This window comes from Phoenix dactylifera, chromosome 8 (genome assembly GCF_051530095.1).
Source record: "Phoenix dactylifera cultivar Ajwa chromosome 8, Ajwa_hap1_PhDact_Kaust_v1.1, whole genome shotgun sequence".
Lineage (NCBI taxonomy): Eukaryota > Viridiplantae > Streptophyta > Magnoliopsida > Arecales > Arecaceae > Phoenix > Phoenix dactylifera.
The window spans coordinates 2966080-2989062 of NC_143197.1; the positions used below are offsets into that span (position 1 = coordinate 2966080).

Sequence of the window (22983 nt, forward strand, 5' to 3'; positions counted from 1 at the left end):
TTTCACAGACAAAACAATATGGACGGGAAAGCCATTCACTCCCCCTCCTGTGTTTGATTTCATTCAAGTTACAAAAACTAAATATGATACAGTAGGGCGTCAAAACCACGCCCTCTATCCCACCCCAACATTTATCCGACCACCCTTTCTACTGCCAGCAATCACCGACCACTCTTTTCCTATTCAAATAAGTCTCTGCTATCTCCCTCCTATATCTCCTCTCCATGACTCCATTTCACCGCTAAGGACATTGGCCCTTGCAGCATAATGCATTTTTAAGGCCGCCACAGGGTCTGACACCCCTCCACTGCCAAGTATTCCTCCCCCCACCATGTTTGCTCCTAACCTTGCAACCCTCCCTTGCTGCTGGAACCCTGAAACCATTTCAATCCCGTTCCTCTTCTGCAGCTCACAGAAGCTTTCAAGCCGCTTTCCATCTGATGCCAAGTGCTGCATGTAAGACTGCTGTGCTAAAATCCCGTTGCTGCTAGGAACACTATCTTTGGCAGTGTAAAATGACATTCCAGCCAGTGATCCATGATACTTCGCCAACATGACAGCAGATTCTGGCAAGGATGAGAATCCACTCTGTAGTCTATTCCCGTCACAGAAGCCATAACTTCTTACAGGCAGCTCCTCCAGACCCACATGACCACTATTTCCAGGTGTGGAAGCAAAAGGCATGCCAGCTTTTACAGCATTAGATGGTTTCCCAGTTGAAGACCTATTAATTCTCGGTGAGGAGGGCTTACTATTGCATTCATGCGGGGAAGAATTTGATTTTTGTGAGGATGACGGATGACAGATAATTTGCCCAAACAGTTTGACATCACTAGCTTGGTGCGTTTGCTCTTCAGGCTCAGAGCAAGCATTCTGGGAGCAATGTCTTAACTGAGCTTCTGGTTGGGCCTCACTCCTCAGGGGAAACAGTACCCCTGGCCTCGAACGTGAAAGGCTGGAACGATAGCAATGGTCCCCATGCATCTCTGAAGTAAAGAACTGATTTGATTGGGAAACCCCATTTTTCTTGGGATGGCTTTCTATTAAAACTGGTTTTTCACCAATCAGAGGATCCGCTTCTCTCTTCACCTCCTGATTTTTGACCTGCAGCTGATAGCCTCTGAGAACATGCAAGGGCTGGTCAACCAGATGCAGAAATGGATTTCTTATCATATACTGCTGGTAAAGATCTCTGGCTGCTGGATTCAGATGCTGCTTGTTCCCATGCTCCTCAAAATTCATAGCCTGGGAAGCTACAAGATGAGGGCCCTCAAAACAAATAGAAGATGGATCAGGCAACACTGAGTTCAACAGTAAAGAGTCGGGATTCTCCTGCTTCAATGAGATGCCCTGAGGTATTTTCTGCAGACACCGGAGCAGATCCAGGTGTATCTGATGCTGGCAATCGGGGGCAAATGTGGACCTGGGGCAATCATCAACTTTCTTTCCTGGGAGCAGAGAATTTAGATCAACCTTAGAATTGCTTGCAGAGCAAATTTTGCCACCATTAATTAAGTCTATATCCATCTGCTGTTTATTACATGACCCAGTCTCAGGCACCAGCAATGGCACATCTACTTCCTTTTTCATCACATCTGCAGAAAATTTTCCGCCATTACCTTTTTGCTGGACCACATCATCAATGTGAGCTTTGGACTCGACTTCCATACATGCTGTAAAGGCAGGTTCAACTGGAGAGACCATACTTCCCCCAATCTTCATTGCTGCATGAACACACTCTACAGCTTCATGAAGCTGTACAGATTCATTAGATCTTATTGCAGCATCAGCATTTTTCTTCAAAGTAAAAACAGACTGAGGATTGTCCCCTTCACTTACCAGCTTATTCTCAGGAAGAACAGACACATGCTTATCAACCTTCCCCTCTTCCTCCAGATTTATTCCTCCCACGACACCCTGCTCGCTTGTTCTATCAGTTTCAGCCTGCAGGGGAGTCATGGCAGCATTAACCCACCCTTCACTGTTAATCTTGGCCACAGACTGGCACACATCTGCATCCATTTTAGAACAAGACTGCGTACTGCAAATTGCAGAATCCATCTCAGCAGCACAAGCATCATCGGCATCACCCCTTCCTCCATTGGCATCACCCATTGGCATTCCCCCATTGCTAATTCCTTGGTGGATCACATCTAGGCCAAGACATTTTCTAGCTTTACTAAAGAAGATCTTGCATTGCTCCCTTGATCTTGTCCCTACACGCCGTGAGATCCTTGCAAAATCTTTGCCATACATGCTCAAAGCTCGGATAAACATGGACTTCTCCTCATCAGTCCAATCAAACGAGTCCAAGTCACCACAGCCTTCATTTGAACAAGTGCCCTCATCAAAAATTTGGGTAACTTCTAGTGTCAAGGGTCGCTCCACTGCCATGAAGCTCATCTTCTCGACAGGGTCGATAGAACTAGTAACACAAGAGCTCATTGCTTCAGAGGATAGAGCGCCACACATGCCCGCTAAAACATCAGCAGCTACAGTTTCTCTCTCATGCCCTGGTATTTCAACACTGCTTACCGTTTCCAATGACCTATAATTCCCGCAAGGCACTTTCAGGCCATTATAGGTTCCATGAATGGACCTTCCAGCATACCTTTGTTGGCTCTTTGCATTACCACTGCTGTGTGCTGCTACCATCGATGCTGCCCCAAGCATATCTAGTGAAGCAGCATTTATTCCACGATTCCACTTCTTTCCTGATGTTACAAGATAATTGCTGGTAGGCAAGCACTGCCACTGCTTTTTAAGATCCAACCGTTTCTTTACTTCTTTGAAACTTTCAGACTTATGGTTCTTGTAATAAAACTCAATGCAGTCTGCTGTCGTTTTGTGGCTAAGAAAAGAAGAAATCTTCGTAAAATCTTTACCAAATGTGGCAAGCATCTCCATGAAGACTTCCTTTTCTTCTTGCGTCCATGGGTTTATCATTGCTCGTTCCTTCTCAAAAGAGATTGGGTCTTCTATCAGTCTATTACTTGTGATAAACTTTGTCTGTTTCCTCTCCTTCTCATCAAAAATTAGAGCTGGCATCTTCAAGTTATTCCTGTAGAGCTTGATTTGGGAATCTGACAGCAACTTGCTTGTAAACTCTACTATTTCTGTGGTAGGAACTAGAGTTAAATTACCTGCTGCAAGGGGGAAGATAAAACTTTCAGATGACAAAAAAGAATAAAACAACAAAGTGATGCAGAATTTGACAAAATAAAAGATAACTCATAACAACAATCTCGACAGTCGGTTAAATCATATGGAGATGGCGTCTAGAAGATGTATGCAAACACTACAGCAATTCAAAATAGATAAGATCATAACAATCAAAGAAACACCAATAAATGCTATTACAAAATGAAAACTTATTAAAAAAATAGTGGCCATGAATAATGAACAATGTATATCATAGGCATTAACATGAAAATCTAAGCAAATGTATAAACACACTCATCTATGAGAGGACAAGAAAACCACCAACCACAAGCCCTCAATCAAGATATGGGGTTCCAGCACTAAATACTGTCTCAATATTCCTAGAGGCTGATCATTATCTGCTGACAGTGCTCTATATTACCTTAAACTTAAAACTTATCACATCTAAGGAATATAATATTCATTTGCAGCGCTAGCTTAAACATCGCTTCAGCTACATATAGTGGTCTGATTTGTAGGTGATTTAGTCTACAACAAGGTCTGAAGTTTCAGCCAATCACCTTATCCCTAAGGCAAGTTTGAAGATGACGAACTTTGCAATTACAATAACATTAAGAACATCCTATTGAACATGGTCATCATTATTCTCAAGATGGTTTTACCAAATAACTATGGCACATGAATGTACAACATAACAATGAAAACACAACTTTTCACTTATCCATCTTTACAGAGATCTAAAAAGTGCATTGCAGAGAAAATTTTGCCAACCTCATTTCAAACACAACTGCTGAAATGGGCTGCAGACCCACTAATTAACAATTTTTTAGCTAAAAAAAATTATTAACTATATGGAAAATTATTTACAAACAATGAAAACAAAATATGCAGAAGAGTGCACAAAAGTGTATTTTGTGCAAGCAGCTAGAACTTAAAATTTCCTTGCGAGTAATTTTACCATCAAGTAGTTGTTCCCCAACCCACATAAGTGAACCCCACACGACAAGGCAATAACGTAAACAATATGTAGACTAGTACTTTCCCATCTGTCAACCATCAACTCATCAGCAACAAACATATGGAATCCACACATCCACCTAGAAAAATATCAAGAGAAATTCTGAAGAAATGCCAAAATCATTACTTTGAAGCAAGAACAATAAAATAACACCCTTGGATCTAATCACTTGACAAATTCTCAACTTTGAAAGCATGATTGCAAGTCATCCCAGCAACACCTAGCACTATTGTCAAAATCGGAGGGCACAAACTAAAAGAAAAAAAGAGCCATGGAGATACTAAGTAGATTTTTTTGAATTTATCAGTAGATACAAAATGATACACTTGAATGTGAAATATTGCCCTTCTGGTATTTCCCTTCCGAAACTTGATTTATTGGCAACTGTTACAAACCCTTGCAACACAGTATGGACTAGCAAACTAATAATTCATGACACTGGAAATGTGAAAGCAAATTTTTTGGATGGACTTCACAGAAATTTCTGCTGGCACCATAAGCAAATTGAAAAGTTATAACGAAAAATATTACAGGTGTAGTTAATATATGATCAGATTCTGGGTCCATAATGTAGCAATTAATGATATAAAAGACTCTCTAGCACAACGTATGAATATGTTCCTTGAAATTATAAACATATATAGAAGGAGAATACGGCTAATCAAATGATTGGCAAAATACCCAGGTGCTCAAACATAAACCTTGGTGCAAGACATTGGTCTACAAAGCAAAGCTGCATCTCAGGCACTTGAGATTGGGACAATTTTTTAATATATTCCCCCATTCAATCTGCCATGTACAGAAGCTTAAGTCACATTCTTCTTTGCTGGTCCTTGCTAACCAAAAGCATGTCCTCTCGATCAGTTACTCATCATTTTTGTATAATAATATTAGTTCTAAGCCTTATCTGTGGGAACTTTCCTACTCAAAAAGTCCTTGTGCTATAACAATAAATGTTAAGAGTTACATTTATAATTGCATCCTTCTTATGAATTGGCACCACTTCCTGAAACACTAATAAGCATACTTCAGACTTCTTTCCCTTGAGACTCACAAGCAGGTGGAAATTGCTAAAAACTCCAAAGCTTGTTTGCACTCATACCACCCTCAAGTACACAAATATGTTCTCCATGTAACCCCACAATGCTCATTAAGTATCCAATTTCACGAAAACCATTATTCTCTACAGTTACACCATTATTCTAATTTACTGTCTGACATATATTTCAAGCTATTAAATTAATACTAGATAATCTCAGAAGTGCACATTAACCAGCCATATGTAAGAGCAGTCAATCCATGAAAACAAACACAAAACAAAGCTTACCAATCTACATATGCCCACTAAAAACAAGAAACTCAAAGGTGCACCAAATACAGATATAATCCCAGAGGTGTGCCATGGAACACATTCAATCAAAATATAATGGTGCAACAAATCATATACCGACTGTTACATCACCTTCACTTCTGATAATTTTCATTTAGAGTTATTAACCAGCTTAATTATATCAGACCGCGCATGCCTTCACCATCTTACCAGCTGCAATACATGATACACTGTTCATTATTGCCAAAAACTACACATGTATCGAGCAATCAGTGCCTAAATTACAATAGATGCCTTCCTATCAGTAGTAATCATTAGTTGCCAGAAGCTAGAACTATCATCAGAGCAAGCACCATTTGTCTAATTATACTCACTGAATATCAAACATCAAACTAAATCAGATGGTGGATTGAAGGGAGGCTTGACCCTAAAACTTGGTTTATCTGCAATCATATTTTGTTGCTTGAAGTCAGGTCTTGAGCTGCATTTTCTGATTACTTTTGGCGATCAAATGTCTTTCCCAGTTCATTTTGTTTTGCAGTAGATTTGCCTCTCTAGTCCAATATTAACTTGGTATATTAAAACAGATACCATCCTGTCTTCCTTGAGTACAATTGTTTAAATTCTCAAAAGAGATGTTATTGTGGATGGATATCAAGATCAACAAAATTACAATCAACAATGACAAACTTTATCATTTGATTGAGCATAAGAATGCCAAGAGACCCTACAAAACAGAACACATGAAGAACCTTTTTAACCGATATCAAATTGGCTGAATGTCTGTTTTTGAAGTAAGCAATACCAAGCAACAAAAACTTAAACTGTTCATGAACTACTTGGACTTGCTAAACTGCAGCCCTATGGGTGCTACACAAATTTCAGAAACAATAGAAGGTTATAAACATCCAACAAATTGTTGCTTCCACGTCCAACACAGAGATTTATCATTTCAGACCTATCAAATTTTAGATGTTCCAAAAAACAGCCTATTATTTCCCCCCATATGACCTTCAACATACTTAACATTCCATGTGGAACATAAAATTTCACCCTTTTCACAACAATTATTATATATAGGTCTTCCATCTAATAATAACCGTAAAATTTGGCAACCACGCTCTATCACTTTAGGAAGTGAAGTGACCAACTGAACATTCCAGCAGTTTATGAGTTAGAAGATAATAACCGTACTCATAGAGAATCCTTAACCATCAAAATTTTACTGACAAGGAAAATAAAAATTAAAACATTCCACTCAAGCAATTTTAATGGATTAAACACTCTTTGCTAAAGAGCTACCTCATGTCTCACCCGATGCTAAAACAAGAGTGTCTATTGGACAATGACAATTGGGGACCTAAAATAAATATATTTACAAGGTAGGAAAAATTAAAAAATATATAATAGTAGTGCCCTGAAATAACGAACAACAATGTGCATATCACAAACTCAAAATCTTGCTCAAGTGAAAACAGATGAAAGAATCAGTCATCAAGCAATTTCAAACATTTTAAATAAAGAAGAATGGCATATTATTGCAAGGATGCCATTGCAAATAAGGAAGTGACATTATCCTCATGCCATTGCTTGGATTGTATTATATAAGTGCAGAAGCACTTCACCTACCATACTGTAATATTCTTACTATTTTAGGCTATGATTAGTGATTTAAAAAAACTCCCATTCTAGAAAATATGCTACATGGCATCAAAAACTTTATTTATGAAAAGGGCTCAATATCTAAAAATACATGAGGTCAAATCAAAGACTAACCAGGCAGTGCAAACCTTGACCGGAAAGAACAACGTTGCTTTTGAGAACCACCCTGTGATGCTCGGCTACTTAATTCAAAACGCTTGCTTGACTTTGTACGATGCTTTCTTATAGAAAGCAACCGTAGATCCTCCTTCCATAAATGGTGGAGTGCCCTGAACTTGAGAGCAAGAACTCGCTCTTTGAATTTCAGCAAGCCCTTGTGAATAGCAAGCTTTTCTTTGACTCGGAGATCATTTTTACTCGGTGACAAAAGTTTACCTAATTCCCAAACATCAAACTGAGGTGGATCAGTAGGCAATGCCTTATGAAATACTTGTGAAGCTTTTTTTGCAGCATCCCAATTAGAAGCCATAATTAAACTTATTAAATTACAGTCTGTCTTGCCATGTAAACTTGCTTCAGAGTTACCATTCTCGCTACTACTTGCTGCCTCTACACAATTCCCATCTCCATGATCACATACAGCTGTAGGTCTTTCCGCATCAGATAAGATAAAATGTCGGATTTCTGGGACCTTGAACCTGACCTTCTCAAAAATCTCAAAGCATCCAGCCAATTTTTCATTGTTGTGATCATGAACTCCCCTACTGGAGCATGCTAAATTGTTAAATCTAGATGAAGCTGCTTGCGGGTTATCCACATCCCCATCTTTAATTTCAGTATTATTGTCATTCAAGGAATTGGTATATAGGGCAGGATTCCCTGTACATGCAGAAGAAGAAAACTCATGATATTTCGAAGGATTAGAATCTTTTGATGCAACATCAGATGACTCTATGCAAGGTTCTGGTGCACTATTAGCTGGTATTGTAAAAGAACTTTGATAAGGATCATTTTCAGCATCACTATCCATGGACTTGAGTTTGTTTTCAAACAAATCGAGTTCATATTCAGTTTTCTCCAATTCCTTAGAAACACCCGATTTTAATAACAGCAACTTGTTCATAGCAGTTTCTCTTGAGAAAGTGGAATCCCCAGAACTGGCATCCTCAGGTTGCAATAAATCAGCAAGCAGAGTATTCAGGATGTTAATAGGATTACCCTTCATGTAACCTAACCTAATAGAGAATTCCTCGGACGAATCACTGCAATGACTTGTATCATTCTCACCATTCACTGCCTTGATGCAAGGCTTCTCCTCTATGCCTGCTGCAAAATACCAATAATGGAAAAGGTTAGATTACCAATCACCATTGAGAATTAAGTATTTAAATGCTCCAACTAAGTTAGCAAACAATCAATTTAAATTAACATTCCAAAGAAGCCAGAGAAGAACAGGTGGAAGGTGAAGATCAACCAACCTTATCCCCACCATCATATGACTCGTAAAATCTTATTTGCATAAAAGCTTCTTAAAGTTAGATAAACATCTTTACCAAAAAAAAGATAAACATCAATGACATGATAAACATATCACACAACAGATATATCAGCTCACATGAAAACAGAAACATGGAGAGTGCTCAAATGAAAGCAGAAACATGGAGAGAGTGCTCAAATGAAAGCAGAAACATATCATACCCGAAAAAAGGCATTTATTGAACAAACAACATTCAGCCTTTAAGATACTCATGAATGCAGAAAAAAAGTTGTTCACAGCCAATTTCTTCACTTTCACTGTTTCTGATATATGGAAAGTGGTGATGGACATCTAACAAATTTACCATCAGTTGAAAATGCAACAAAAATGGAGTTGAAAAACAAGTTCAAAGCAGAATTTTGTAACAATAACAGACAAGATGCTCTGACAGCAGATAACCTAAGCAGATGCTAATCAAATGAAGGACAAGTGTCGGCATACAAAGATTGACTATTGGGTTTAATGCCACAACATTCCACCAGAAAATCTGTGACATTATACAATCATGAAATCAAACTTGATTATAACTTTCACTTGCTTTAGCCTTTCATCATATGCGAGAACTACAACTCTTGTTGTCTTTTTGGTTTCATTTCTTCCAAATGATGAGTACAAGATATGCCCAAATTGCTGCATGGCTTGTCAAAAGCATTTTGGCTTTTCAAAGCAACAAACTGAAAATACTAACTGAATCAGCAAGACACTATTTTAGGAAATATTGATAGCCACACAGTAACAAAATTGGATAAATTAACCACCCAACTAAAATTGTCCATCAATTTCACCTGAATTACCTTTGGGTCCTGAGCTGACTAAAGTGGCTCTGGTACCGCAGGTTAAAGGCCTTGTATATGCTAATAAATAATTTAAAAAAAGCACAACACAAACACCAAAAAGAAGGCCATAGTTAACCCTCATTATACATATGTAACTAAATTCCAAGTGTGAAAGTTGCAAGCAAAATAAGTTCAAAAAGGATAGTTAACTTGTTCCAATTGTTTGCAAGCAACAGAAACTTGGGCACGCTGGCAATGCCCACCAACACCAACCAAAATAAAGAAACCTGGAATTGGAAATTTTCTAAAAACATATGATAGATATATCGATGAATTGGCCTAAAAATTTCTAAGCATAATTTTTTCTTCAACTAAAAGTTATATTACAAATTTCCACCTGCCTCCAGAACAGCCAAGTCCGACATACTAAAAGAGTAGCAGCCAAATTAAGCACAAGCCCATCGAAATGGGTATATCTACCAAAGTAACCCCAATGGTAGAGGAACAATCCTGCCACTGGACCAACCAAAGGGAAATAATAATGGACTCACAAGAATCACATCTAACTTTTGGAAATGGGCAACAGGAAAGTAGAAGAAATATAATGCTAATCCTTTTTCAGCCACAGGTACAAGATGAAAAGCCAATGAGGAAAGTATACCAAGATCAAGAGATTTGTGCCGAATATTAACCATTTCGAAAAAAGCCAAGTTTCAAATTGAGGGCACAATTCAACAAATAATACATTCAGAAAATCAAGACCGATGGCATAGATATATAAAATGAAACATTGATTTTAAGCAAAATCGATACAATGTTTTTTAGCAAGCATGCAGTAGAAACTCCAAAAACCTATTAACAAACTACAGATCAAACTAACATATCAAAAAAAAAAACTTATAAAAAGAAAGAAAGAAAGAAAGAAAACCTTATCTTACCTGGTGATGAACTGCAGGTGAATGATCCTGGAGTTGCGGGAGAAGGGCATCCAGCAAGACCCACAACTTTCGGGCTAGTGTCATTGACAGACACCTTGGCAGCAGTCCCAGGGGGATCCAGAGATCCTTCCACCTTCTGCTTCTCATACTTTGCCAGGCCCTGGCCCCACCCAAGACGCGGCTTCTTCCTAGGAGCACCTTCATCAGAGGGTGCAGGGGACGCCACCGGAGATCTGATCGGACTCTCTTTCCCAGGAGGCACCGACACCTCGAGCCCGGTCTCCTCCGACTCAGATCTGCCAGCCTTCGTGAAGGAAAGGCTACCGGGACGGCTCCACTTAAGGGGCTTCCACGAGATCGAACCCAACGAATGGTCCTGTTCGGATCTGTGGCCTGTGCCCGAGCCATCCTCCGCACCGCCACCGGTCTTATCATTTGGATCTTTCAAGGGCGGTTGAGATGCGGGCGGGATCGGAACTGCGACTGACCTCTGAGCGGTCACATGAGGGTCGTGATGCTGCTGCCGTGAGAAGTCGACGGAGTCCCAATAAGGGAACCGCCGGAAAGATCCCCGGCCCTCCCTGCTGCCTCCACTGCCGCTCCGTCCGCCGCCACCGCCGCCGACAACGCCATATCTTCCCGAAGAAGGCCTAAAGCTCTCATCTTCCAACCAAAATCTATCTGACCGGGAAGGGGTGCACCCATGGGCGCCCGACTCGTCGGGGTAAATCTGATGATAACTACCTCCCTGCCGGTAGTGACCTTTAGAAGAAGAGAGTTTGCCAAAAGAGAGAATAATCATCAGGAAGACAGGAAAAAGGAAGGGGTAGAGCCCTAGACTTCTCAGATCCGAGTCGGGTTCGGGCAAGTACCTGATGGAGGCCGACGAGGGGAAGCGCGGGAGAAGTCACGGGGCCCGTGGAAGGGCTCCCTCCACCGCGGTGTGGAGAACGAGGAACCGCTGCCTGGGGCGTCGGAGCCAGTCCCTGTCTCGTGCTTCCTCTCCTTGAACACCGAGTCCTTGCGATCCCAAGGCACTGGTTCTGGAGGCATCAAATACCCCACCAACAAAGGGCATCGATGCCCCAGAAACCACGGGAAAAGAACTACGGACACCAATTCGTAGAAGGCCTTCCTCGGAGCTACCTGCTTAAATTTCTAGGCTTTTCCTTGGTTCCAACATCCAAATCCCCTCAAGAAACAGCCATCCACGAGAATTTTCTAGGGTTTCTTCCCGTGCCGTGGATCAAAACCAGATCTAAACCCCCGAAAAAAAAACCAATCAACATCGGAGAGCATGTGTAGGAAGAAATGGGAGCCAAGAACCAGTTTTTCCTACCTCTCGGAGAGAAGGGAAGAGGGTTAGGAAGCCCTAGAGGGCGAGAAGAGCTCGTCGAATCAGACGAAGACGTCGCCGTAGGCGAGATCGTGCCATTCACAGTCGCTCCATCGCGCGCCGCTCGTAGGGCGTCGGAGACGTCGTCTATCTTTCTCCCCGGCTGTGTGGAAGGGAAGACGCCGAACCGGAACCGTGGCGACACCGGAAAACGTGAGCCGATAAAGGGGAGCCCAGCCTGGAATTCAATGCCCCTTGGCAGCGCCATAAACTCGAGTTCAATCTCCCCTCACGTCCGCTGGAATTTCTATTATTGAATTAAAATCCTTTCTCCAGCATTATTTCAATCCCTCCCCCTCCAACCCCTCGCTTTCTCCTCCTGGCTTAATGCGGACTCCTCCCTTTCCCTATGTACCCCAACTCCTTCCTGGAATTACACCTGTATCCCCAATCCTCCCTTCAATCTCTCACCTTTGGATTCCGGGAACTCTCCGATGTAGATCCGTCCGATTCAACATTGCCGGCTGGGATCGGGAGACTTTCTCCGACCCTGGTACCGAGGGCCGGTGCGAAAATGAGATGGACAGAGAGGGCAGTTTGGGGACTGTGCAGAGACAGTTTTTAAGAGAATTGTAACGTTTCAGAATTCTTTCCACTTCACTAACGGGCGATCGGATGCACGCAGGGCGAGAGACCCGGGGGCAGGGGCCGGCACGTGCGAGAGATCTTGCGAGGCGGCACGGTGCCGCGTGGGATGGGGACGGGGCTGGCAAGTCCGGTGCGCTGGAACCCTCGTAGTTAATTTAAGCATCTTTTGATATTTTATTTATATATAGGTAATTTCTTATAAATTTAATAATGGGATTAAAAAGTAAATAGTGTCGGAAAACCAAATATTTATGTGAGAAAATTTAAAGGGAAATGACATATTCTTTGTCTAGTTAACAAGTCTGATGGGGACCGCTGGAGATACCTTGATTGACGGCATGCTACGTGGGTTAAGGGAAAGGGAGAGGGAAAAGGGTGGAGGAAGCGATGCCCGGGGGCGGGAGAAAACAACCGGGCTAGGGCTTGGAAATACGATTTTACTCTAACCTAAATTTTCTGTTGCATGGAAAGGAAGATTAAGCAAATGTTGGGTATGGCTGTTAATGAGCCGAGCTCAGGCTCGGCTCGGTTTGGTAAAAATCCGACTCGGGCTCGGCTCGTTAGTTAAACGAGCCCGAGTCCAATATGAGGCTCGTTTACATCCGAGCTCGAGCCCGAGCAGCTCACGAGCTCTAGTCTCCCACTGAAAGATCTTATTTCAGCACCATAATTCATAAAAATCTGACCATATAAAGAAAAATAGCCTGTTATTGAGCCCGGGCTCGGGCTCGTTCTGGAGCTCGTAATTGAAACGAGCTTTACGAGCTCAAGTCCGAGCCTTTGCTTTGCCAAGCAAGTTCGAGCTCGAGCCTAATATAGAGCTCGTTACCGAGCCCGATCCCGAGCCCGAGCTTCTGTGAAACGAGCCGAGCCGAGCTCTTCCAGGCTCGGGCTCGGCTTGGCTCGTTAACAGCCCTAATGTTAGCACAACAGTGCAGTCTTTTTTTTTAAAAAAAATAACCGTGCTATTGCAATAGGACAAAAGGTTGGATCAATTTAAGAATGACTTGGTGAGCTTGCTTTGCTGCTATTGCTTTGTGGGTGCAAATGTGTTTAGGATGTCGAATTGCTCCATGTCGCTATTTGAAAAAAAATTTGTTAATAGATATATTTTTTTGGAGCTTTTGGGAAATATAGAACTCGGTACAATTGTGTCTTGGTATATTTGCTATTGCAGTGAATTGCAAACTATAATAGTGCTCTTTGCACATGCATGTATATGACTGAGGTTGAGGGGAAAAAGGAAGAAAAGAGTAAAGGATTTGGAGGAGAACCATGGCCGACAATGAAATTTGATGACCGTCTGGCACGGGAGGAGGAGAATAAGCAGCTGATAGGCACTTTGATATTCCAAAATGAAGAGGTGAGATGATGAAGTAGGAGACCTTTTAATCCATGCCACCATTGTTGTTGAGTTGCACTCTGACCAAATATTGCTCTCAATACCAAGCACCGACGAGTTCATCAGCCAGTAAGGATAATGCATGGAGAGAGATCGTACCTGCAGCTATAACCAACCCTTCATGATCCATCAAAGTGGATCTTTAATTGTCCTAGTTTCAAATGAAATAAGGGAATGACCGCGGTCTTTACTGCTGCCCCGCCGCAGGCTTCTAACAGCCCTATGCTACCCTTCGTCAGCCTCGCTCCCTCTCTCTCCGCTTTCTCTTTCTTTTTCTATCCCATTCTTTCTCTTTTCCGTCTCTTCTACTATGTCGGTACGTATCCGGCACGGCCCGATGCAGCTCGTACCGATTTGTCCTGCTAGGTACAGTGTCTTTGTTTGAACTTTTGTTTTTTTTTTTGTTTTTTTTTTTTTTTAAGAGAGAGAGGAAGGGAGACCACCCACCCACACCTTATATCTCACATACACTATAGTTACCTAGGTCCCAATACTTGAGGATTCATTGTCCAGGACTAAAGCCCAAAATATGTAGTTCCTAAGAATAGAAGTATGACCATTAAGAAAAACCCTGTTCATAACTTTTGCCAAAGTTTTGTTATCTATGCCATCTTATCAAACAATTCATGTCTCTTCTATTCATCTGAAACAACATACAATGGGAAAGGCTAAATCAAGCAGGGGGTCATGATTTATTCTGCAAGTTGTTTAAAGGCTTGAATATGAGATTGTTCTTGTATCAGACTTGAAGTAAATAACTTTTAAGATCCAAATGTTAGATATTATAAATCATGTGATCGCTGGGAAAAGCCTCAGCTCTCAACTTTTGCCCAAGTATCTGACCGATAAGGCTACATCTGGTGGGAAATTCTAAAAATTGTTTGAAGACTCGAATATAAGACATATCTTGGTATTGGACTCCAAGTTGATGACTTTATGGTTAAAACATTACGTATTATAAAGGGATGAAAATTGCACCATCAACTTAACCATCGTACAATGGATGGTTTACTTTTAATCTTGTTCCTTGTGCATGAGATTAACTGTGAATTATTTCCCCAAAGAATATTATTTACCGCAGCTGATGCAGCAACTCTCTTCAATATTATTGCTCATATGGGATGAATGATGTGGAATAGTCTCAGTAAAAGTAAAAGGCTCTTCCAAAAAAAAATAGTTATCTACACATCAACTACTAATGAAAGCGGGCATTATACCAATGACTAGGCACTAGAGCAGCGATTCCGGCAAACTGTGTTAGAATGAAAACTACCCTATTACAATTTCTTGGCTATCCTCGCTCTTCAATGTGCCGAGGATAAATTTTAATGTATCTATTAGGGATTCCATACTCGGTGCTGATTTTCTAATTAGACACCAATTAGGAAGACGTCTCTATGCAACAATTTCATAAGTAGTGTTGTTTCATGGTTCAAAGTTTCTCAAATATAGCTTGAAGATGATAGAAAAAATATTGGACATGTCGACCTCAGAATAGATCGACTTCCTTAGCCTCGGTATTAACCAAAGTAAATGATTTTTATGAAAACTGAGGAGCTACTCTGCTCGTGCTAGTAAAGACTAATAGTTATGGCAACACTGCAGTCAATGCACAATCTGCGTAATTACTGCTGTATGTTGTTCACGTGGGATGGTTTTTACATTGTAAACATGCAACTAACCGTTACCTTACAATTAAAGCATGTCGCACCAAATCTGATAATGAATATATATACCATCCTATATAAAGAGGTGGCTTGGAAATCCTCAAGCTGATCAAATATCTTACTCTACAGAATTTCTCTTTTCTATCATGTTGACTTAGGCATGGGAGGGTTCCTACTAGAAATTTTTCGGTAAGTGAACTTTTTGCAGGTCATTCTCGAAGATAACCGGTTCTTTTTCATCTCGGTCATCTCATTTAGTTTGATTTTCAACAATCTCAGAGCAAGCGAAGCCGTACTCTGACCTAGGTTGAGGATTTAGCGGCTACAGAAGGGATCACAATAGCCATAATATCATGGATTAAGGGCAATACCAAGTCCATCCCTTACTGTACTTATTTGCATTAATCATTATCTAACATGCTTCGCCGGATCACCAGAACACAGCTCTCGCTGGAGTCAATCCAATCGCCCGTGGCTGAGCGATCTTCCCGAATGATAAAAAATAATAAAATTCTCTCTTTTTGTCCGGCATCCCAAGAAGGAACCAGGCTCATCGATGGCGAGGGGCACTTCGCAGTCGCAGGCGTCGTCGAACGCGGGGGGCGCGCGGCCGGTCACGGTGGGGCCACGGGGTTCGGCCGCGGCCGCTGCGGGGATGCGGCGGAGACGGCTGGGGGGCGGCGGCGGCGGCGGAGGGGCCTCTGGCGGCGGGAGCAACATGCTGAGGTTCTACACCGATGACGCCCCGGGCCTCAAGATGACGCCCACCGTGGTCCTGGTGATGAGCCTCTGCTTCATCGGCTTCGTCACCGCCCTCCACGTCTTCGGCAAGCTCTACCGCTACCGATCCGCCACCACAGGCGGTGCTTGATCGTCCCGCCGCCCGATCTCACTGTAAAAGATCTAAGCTTTCTTGTTTTCTTTCCCTTTTTTGGGTCCAGCTTTCCTTTTTGACGATTCTTGTAGACTGAGATTTCGTGTCCTAGAATTGTTCGTTTCCGGTTCATGTCTCGATCTAGATCTTTCCATATATGATGAAATTTTGTCATTGTTCTTTTTTAATTATTTTGTTAATCTATTTGCGTTCTTGAATGGTAGTTTTGCTTGCTATTCATGGATAACAGGATTATTGAAATTGGGCAGATATACATATGGTAACCTTGCGATGATGTTTCTGAATATAAAACATAAGCAATGAATTCATTAGAAGAGCTTTTTTGTCAACTAATCTTTTGAGCAATAAATCGATGCATAGCGTCGCTGGTTCTGTCATCTACTATTTACCTAAACGTCAACATACATGATCCCCGTTTGCAGACCAGCTGACTCTTATTGTTCTGGTTCTGTTAATTTGACCACCTTTATTTCCACAATTGATGTGTCTAACTGTGAATATCAATGCACCAAAATCCTTTCATCATTTTATTTCTTGTCATTATGCTGCTCTCTTTGGGTGCTTTGAAATTTTGTTTCTCTGAAAGCCAAATTTGGTCAACTAAATATAGGCCAAGTAACAGCAGTTTCTATGTCAGTGACCAAATGATTTTGACATAGTATTTGCTAAAAATGGTTTCCAGATCAGGAGTCTAAGAGCTTTAACCTACAACCTTACAAGGTTTAGATGTGCGTGACTTTTGTGAAGGAGGGTGGTGGGCTTGCATTTTTGCATAAATTTCAATGAAAAAGAAATTACAAGGGGTTACTGAGCTTTCCAATGCTTAGGCAAGGAGACGTTGAAATGGGAGGCTCAAAAGGTTTTCACTGTCTGGTCACTTTTAGTTGTTGATATGAAAGGGTGATCTTAGAATCTCATCAAATAATAAAGAGTTTAGCTAAATGGCTATCTCAGGGGGATAATCCCATGTGACAACCATAGGAGAAATCTGCGTTGAAAGCGACAACTACCAGAGTCGGGGGAACAGAAATTGCCTCCTATTCATACATAATTTGACTTAATCTGTTGTCTGTATCCTCATGGATTGTGGTCTCTTCCTTCACTTACTATAGTGAGTTTATCCTCCAGTGCTCATTCCCATACCTTAATTAGTTAAATTTATAGAAAAATTCATTTATACTTGCATGCAAGACCCTGACATTTTTTTTCCTTTTTTTCTTTTTAATCTCTTGATAGGCAGGTTTATCTTAATGTTTTTTCTTGTCCTCTGGGATGCTGGTATGTTGTTTTCTCCTTGTTTTTGTTGAATATATTTTGTTCTCTCTTCTTAGGTGCCCTTGCCCTACTATCCACTTGTTCATTGGCATTTTGTACCCTCTTCTCCATCATATAGACATGTCTGTTCCTCCTTTTTTTTGCTTTTAAAATAGAGTTTATCATCTTAAACAAGTAGGCCAGTATTATGTTAGTTTGGAGTATGTTGTAAGTGCATGATGTTTTCAGTCGCAATATGAACATTGAGATGGGTTTTCTGTAAAATTGGGGGAGAATAAAGAGTATGCAGGAGGAGGCTCATGGATGGAGTTAACGAGAATTTAGTCATGGAAACCAAATATTGATTGTTTATCCCTGACCAGCGAGGGTATTAAGTTAACATGAATTGTCAGAAGAGAGGAGGGAAACCATAGAATAGTGGATCGGAGTATTGTTAAGATGGCTTTTCAAAAGTCATTTAGTGAAAATAGATGGACTTATGTATCTAATCCCATATAAATTGGATAAGAATTCTTGCTAGTTGTTATGATATGCTTTCCTTGCAGATTTGTTCTTGGCATGGTTTAGTACTATTAAATCAGTTCATAGGATCAGAATACCAGATAGAAGGTTCCATTTAACATCTCTTGGAGTTTTGCTTCTTGGTAGTGATTGTTCTATCTTATAGAAGACCCATTGTTTCTAAATTTTCACGGCTTGAAATACAAAGAAGAAGAAAGCAAAGTGCTTTGCCAAATTTTTGTAAAAAGTAATAGGACAGGAGATAGCATGTATGCTCCAACTTCTCCATACACAATAATAAGAAGAGTTGTGCTTTAGCACATTTTTGTAAAAAATGGTAACTATTTTATCTACTGAATATTGACCCTTGAAATTATCAAGGGTAAAATAGATTTTTAACAGATTAATTAGTTTGGCTGGTAATCATTGAGAAAAAAAAGAGAGAGCTTGGGGCATGAGATCTCTATTGTTCGCTCCTTGTTACAGGTTCCTTTTTTCTCTAGACTGTGTGAAGTGAACATCAGAGAGAGCAAGCCAGAGATAGAGAGGGGCTTGGGCGGGGATGGGGGAGAAGGGGGCATGTAAGATGGGGCATGAGATAAGATGTATTCGAGGTCTTAAGAGAGAGAATCAAGAGAGAGAAAGAGAGAGAGGGGTGGGAGGGGAAGGGGGGACAAGATGGAGCATGAGATAGGGGAGTATTGAGAGGACATGCTGGGAGGATTTCTGCTAGACTTCTCATGAGTTAGTCCATATTGGGATTCTGATTTGTGAAAAGTTCCTCTTAAAGTTGAAAATATTTTCACTTACTTTGCCACCGATCATGAAGAACATGCGGTTACCATGTGATTAGAAGGTGAGAACTAAACTGTTTACTTCAGAAAAATGGATAGCTGAATCAGAAAAAAAGTAGCAAAACAAAAAAACAAAATGCTAATAAAAAAATGACTTTAGAAACACAAGAATGAAATTTGGCAAAGAAACCAAAATTGTGCTCTGTAAATGTCCATAGACCAGGCTATATTTCATGCTTAGATGGGTGCTTGTAAGAACAAATTAGACTTAATTGTTATGATGAAATTGCATTCAGTTCCTCTATATTTGAACTACATATGAGTAGCGTTCTTTGTTCAAGATTTAGTTCGTTACTTTTTTTTTTTTTGCATTTTCATCTATGATTAACAGGGAATTATAACCACATGTACTTTTACTAGATTGCATTTATGTAGCTCTGGAATTTCTTTAGGGTGCTGCTTTTCATTTCTTTAGTTATATCATTTATGTCTTTGCACCCTCGCCTCTCCCTTCCTCCTCAAAATATCAGAGTCTAGATTTTGACAGAGTCGGAAGGAAAACAAAATCATATAATGATAGAATGGATGACTGTGTTGTGCATGCGAATGTGAATGCCTGATTTGCTTAAACTCCCATCACACGTACATGCAAGCATGAAATGTAGAAACTGATATATTCATGCTCACCCACATATGCGTATACTCACATTGACGAGATCCTTAGTATTTTGAATGAGTGTCATTTCTCTTGTTGAGGATGAAGGAAATACTTTCATGAATGCATTTCCATGCATGTCTTGGTACATGTAGTGAGATCTTGGGGTTTTATATTCAATGTCATTTCTACTGCCAGGGAGAAAGGAGATATCATGACAATTAATCAGACCTATGTCCAAATTATTGATTATTGCCATGATCTGTGGCTCTTTCAGCAAGGTTCATGATGTTTGACATATAAATTAGTGATTACTCCAGATCAGTAGGGTGAAGAGTTAATCTGCGAATGCTTCTGCTTGGGGACCCAATTTTTCCCCTCTAGTGTTTCATCTCCAGTTTTCCCTTTAGTAAATCTACACTCTCTCTCCCAATAATTAGCCTTATTATCCAGCATGATCTTTTGCTTTCTATGCAGCTTAAATTTTCCTTCTTTAATCATCAATCCCTCTCTGTATTTTTAATCTATATAGCCATCATGTTCAAAAAGACTGGTTCTTTATCTGCTTAAAATTGTTCTTAGGTTTATTTATTAAATTTGTTGTTCGGATCAGATCACTTATCATTTTCCTAATTATTTTTTTCCGCCAATCTGTCATCCTAGCCCTGATCATAGTTTTTTATGTCAAACCTAGGGTTATTAATCAATAGATGATATAATATAATAAACATCACCAGAAAAAAATCTAATTGTATGTTCTTCTGTCATGTGTCATTGTTTGGTTTAGGTTGATTGTCATTACCATACCCTTTTTCTTTCATTTTATAAATACTTTTTGAGGAAATTCATTTTATAGATGTGAATAGTTAACCTGGTCATTATCTCAAGTGCACTCGTCTTTCAATTCACTCCTTTCTCAGAAGTCCAAGGACGCACACCAATCTGCTTGTCAATTACATATGCTCTAAAAATTGGGGAACAGACTCCTGAGAGAAAAGGCCCAGGTGAGGTTGGGTGCCTAATCTCTAGCTATAAGGCTATTGGCTCTTGTAAAGAACCAGCTAGCATGATGGTAAGGACTTTTGGTGGTTATACTGGACTTCAGAGTGAATTTGGCATGCTTAAAAGGAAAAGAGGAACTGAGTAGCTAAAGATCATTAAATTTAAATGTCCGCTCTTTGCTGCATTTTTTCCCCCCAAGGGCTGCATATATTTTGGAAGTTTTATGCCTATAGGTCTTTGTTTCAACTGTTAGATGTATGTTAGCAAGTCAGCTGTAAAATCTTATTGACAGGTAACAAAAAGTGGCTGCAGCTGAAAAATCTTGACGCCGCATGAAACTTTTGAAGGCGCGCATGGTTGCCTGGATATTATGAAAGATTGCATACTAGCTATTTCATGTGTTTTTCTATGGAAATCTGCTTTCCTGTTTCTTTGGTAATAGTTTGATGTCTCTGTAAAGCTACAAGCTCTTTGCTTTTTTCTGAACTTTTATCATATTGCTCCCAGCATCCAGTAGTGTTTTGATCTATTTCATATGGAATACCATGGACCTATATGTTTCGCCAAGTTTCATGCTTATGCAGCAAAATTTAGTTCACTTGATACATGGAGCCCTTTATTCAGGGCTTTTCTCGTGGAAGTGACAGAAACCGAGTTTTTTTTGCATTATATGACAGATTGAGGGGTGTTTTCAGACCTTTACCAGGCTCCCGATCGTTTCCCTAAGGACCACTTGCAACTCATTCCGAGGATTTGGATTGATGGTATCCATTATTGTATATCCACTTGCACAGTGCTGTCACTCTTCTTGCAATCATTTCGAGGAATTCTTGTCTCTCCATTTGAGCAGTCATTTCATTTAACCTGAGAATTTTCAAGATTGACTCTGATCATTTCAATCCTTCATGTAGGCATTTCAAAAAAGAGTTCCTTTCATTAATCCTACTCTTTTTCAAAAAGAAAATTCAGCACTCCCTGTCCTACAAACAAAATTTTGTTAATTTGTTTTAGGCTTTTTTTGTTAAGTGGTAACTCATACCTTGCTCTTTTTCCTTGGAGGCTGTGTCGAAAAGATGGTGTTGTGCCCCAATTATTGGTGGCAATGGATGTCCAAGATCTGTGACCATAACTCTTTTTTTTTTTCTTTTTTAAAATCCAACGCATGGGGGTCAAAAATCTTCTATGATGCACCAAATCTGTCTCGGTTATCAATGAAATAAATAGATTTGCTATTTCTGGGAATCTACCTTCGTCCTTCGTCTTTTAGTTTTACTCACCGTACAACCCCCTTGGACCGCTCCAAGTTCCTTTTGCAGCACGTTTTCCTCATTGTTCGGCGTTTTGGTAGGCGGTCCTTTGTGTGGTTTGGACTAAATGCAATGGACCGGCCTGAGTGCTGGTAGGCGGCCCTTTTTTTTTTTTTTTTTTTGAACCCTAACTGCGAATCTGGAATCATGGTTGGTTCACCTCTCAGGCCCGGCCCAGAATGGCTTTGCCGTTTGGGATGTCTTAGCCCCCAGCACAAAGTGCGAAGCCATTCGATAGAAGAGTGGAGAGGTCTTGGTTGCAAGGGTTTGTTACACCAAACCCAAATGGTTAGCAACATGGAAAACCTCCTAGAAACTATTGTTATTCCATGCGTTCTCCCTATGCAACTGCTACCGATTATCCAGGGAGACTTGCAGCTGAAAAATTGGACTTTAACATATCCTGACACAACCACTACAGAATTACAAACTAATATATCCCGAGTAATGCCAAGTTTAATCATCAGTTGCGGATATTAGCGCTTACATATTAGATAAAGATTGCTTCAAAACCTAAATTTTATGAGCGGCATTTTTACGTTCTAATCAAAGTAAAGATAAGAGCTCTTGTATGGTTGATACCAAACTTACACAAGCCACCAAAGACATGGTCATCCTTAACTTGAATCAAGCATTTGGTCCAAATCGAATATAACCCATCTTCGCCTTCCAAACTTTTCCCATCTCTTCTATCGTGTCCCTAGCACGCTTAAAACTCATCTGGTTTACAAATTAGACCATAACGGAGATTTCAGACGCCATGAAAGCCACGAGGTTTTTTATCGTTGGTGTTGTGGACATGCGACACGAGTTGACCGGACGGGCTAGGAACCATTGACCGCTCACAAAATATGGCCCACTTACGGGACCATGTCGTCATCAACCCGAGTAGCTAGCTTACGAAATCCGGTAAGTTTTCCGCACGACGAATAGAGTCCACGCGGGAAACGGGTGCAAGCAGGTTCCTGTCGCTACGTTACTGCTTCCTCCGGGTAACTGCGGATCCGCGACGTATCTTTTGGGGCCCGAGAGCGTCATCGTGTCGACACACCGCTCACCCGCGAGACACGCGACCCCTCTTTTGACCTCTTGCCACGTGTCCGCACGTGATTCTTTCCGATGGGCTCCACCCTAAAAA

The 22983-nt window shown here is 40.7% G+C and overlaps 2 protein-coding genes across 7 annotated transcripts; one reads left to right on the top strand and one right to left on the bottom strand.

The window, feature by feature from the left end:
• Positions 1-12014, bottom strand: LOC103709716 (uncharacterized). 5 transcript variants are annotated; one of them, XM_008795217.6, is made up of 6 exons: positions 11703-12014; positions 11236-11621; positions 10364-11125; positions 7287-8438; positions 1840-3146; positions 1-1755 (listed from the first exon to the last, which is right to left on the bottom strand). In XM_008795217.6, exons 2-6 carry the CDS (start codon positions 11414-11416, stop codon positions 199-201), a joined length of 4959 nt encoding a protein of 1652 aa, XP_008793439.4. In that variant the 5' UTR covers positions 11417-11621; positions 11703-12014; the 3' UTR covers positions 1-198. The 5 variants fall into 5 exon arrangements, with proteins under 5 accessions (XP_008793439.4, XP_017698885.4, XP_017698886.4 ...); XM_017843396.5 differs by having other exon boundaries at positions 1-3146; positions 7287-8435; XM_017843397.5 differs by having other exon boundaries at positions 1-3143.
• Positions 12015-15854: 3840 nt separating this feature from the next.
• LOC103709701 (uncharacterized) lies at positions 15855-21105 on the top strand. 2 transcript variants are annotated; one of them, XM_039124288.3, is made up of 2 exons: positions 15855-16310; positions 20457-20824. In XM_039124288.3, exon 1 carries the CDS (start codon positions 15973-15975, stop codon positions 16285-16287), a length of 315 nt encoding a protein of 104 aa, XP_038980216.3. In that variant the 5' UTR covers positions 15855-15972; the 3' UTR covers positions 16288-16310; positions 20457-20824. The 2 variants fall into 2 exon arrangements, with proteins under 2 accessions (XP_038980216.3, XP_026661298.4); XM_026805497.4 differs by lacking the exon at positions 20457-20824 and adding an exon at positions 20831-21105 and having other exon boundaries at positions 15873-16310.
• Positions 21106-22983: the final 1878 nt, after the last annotated feature.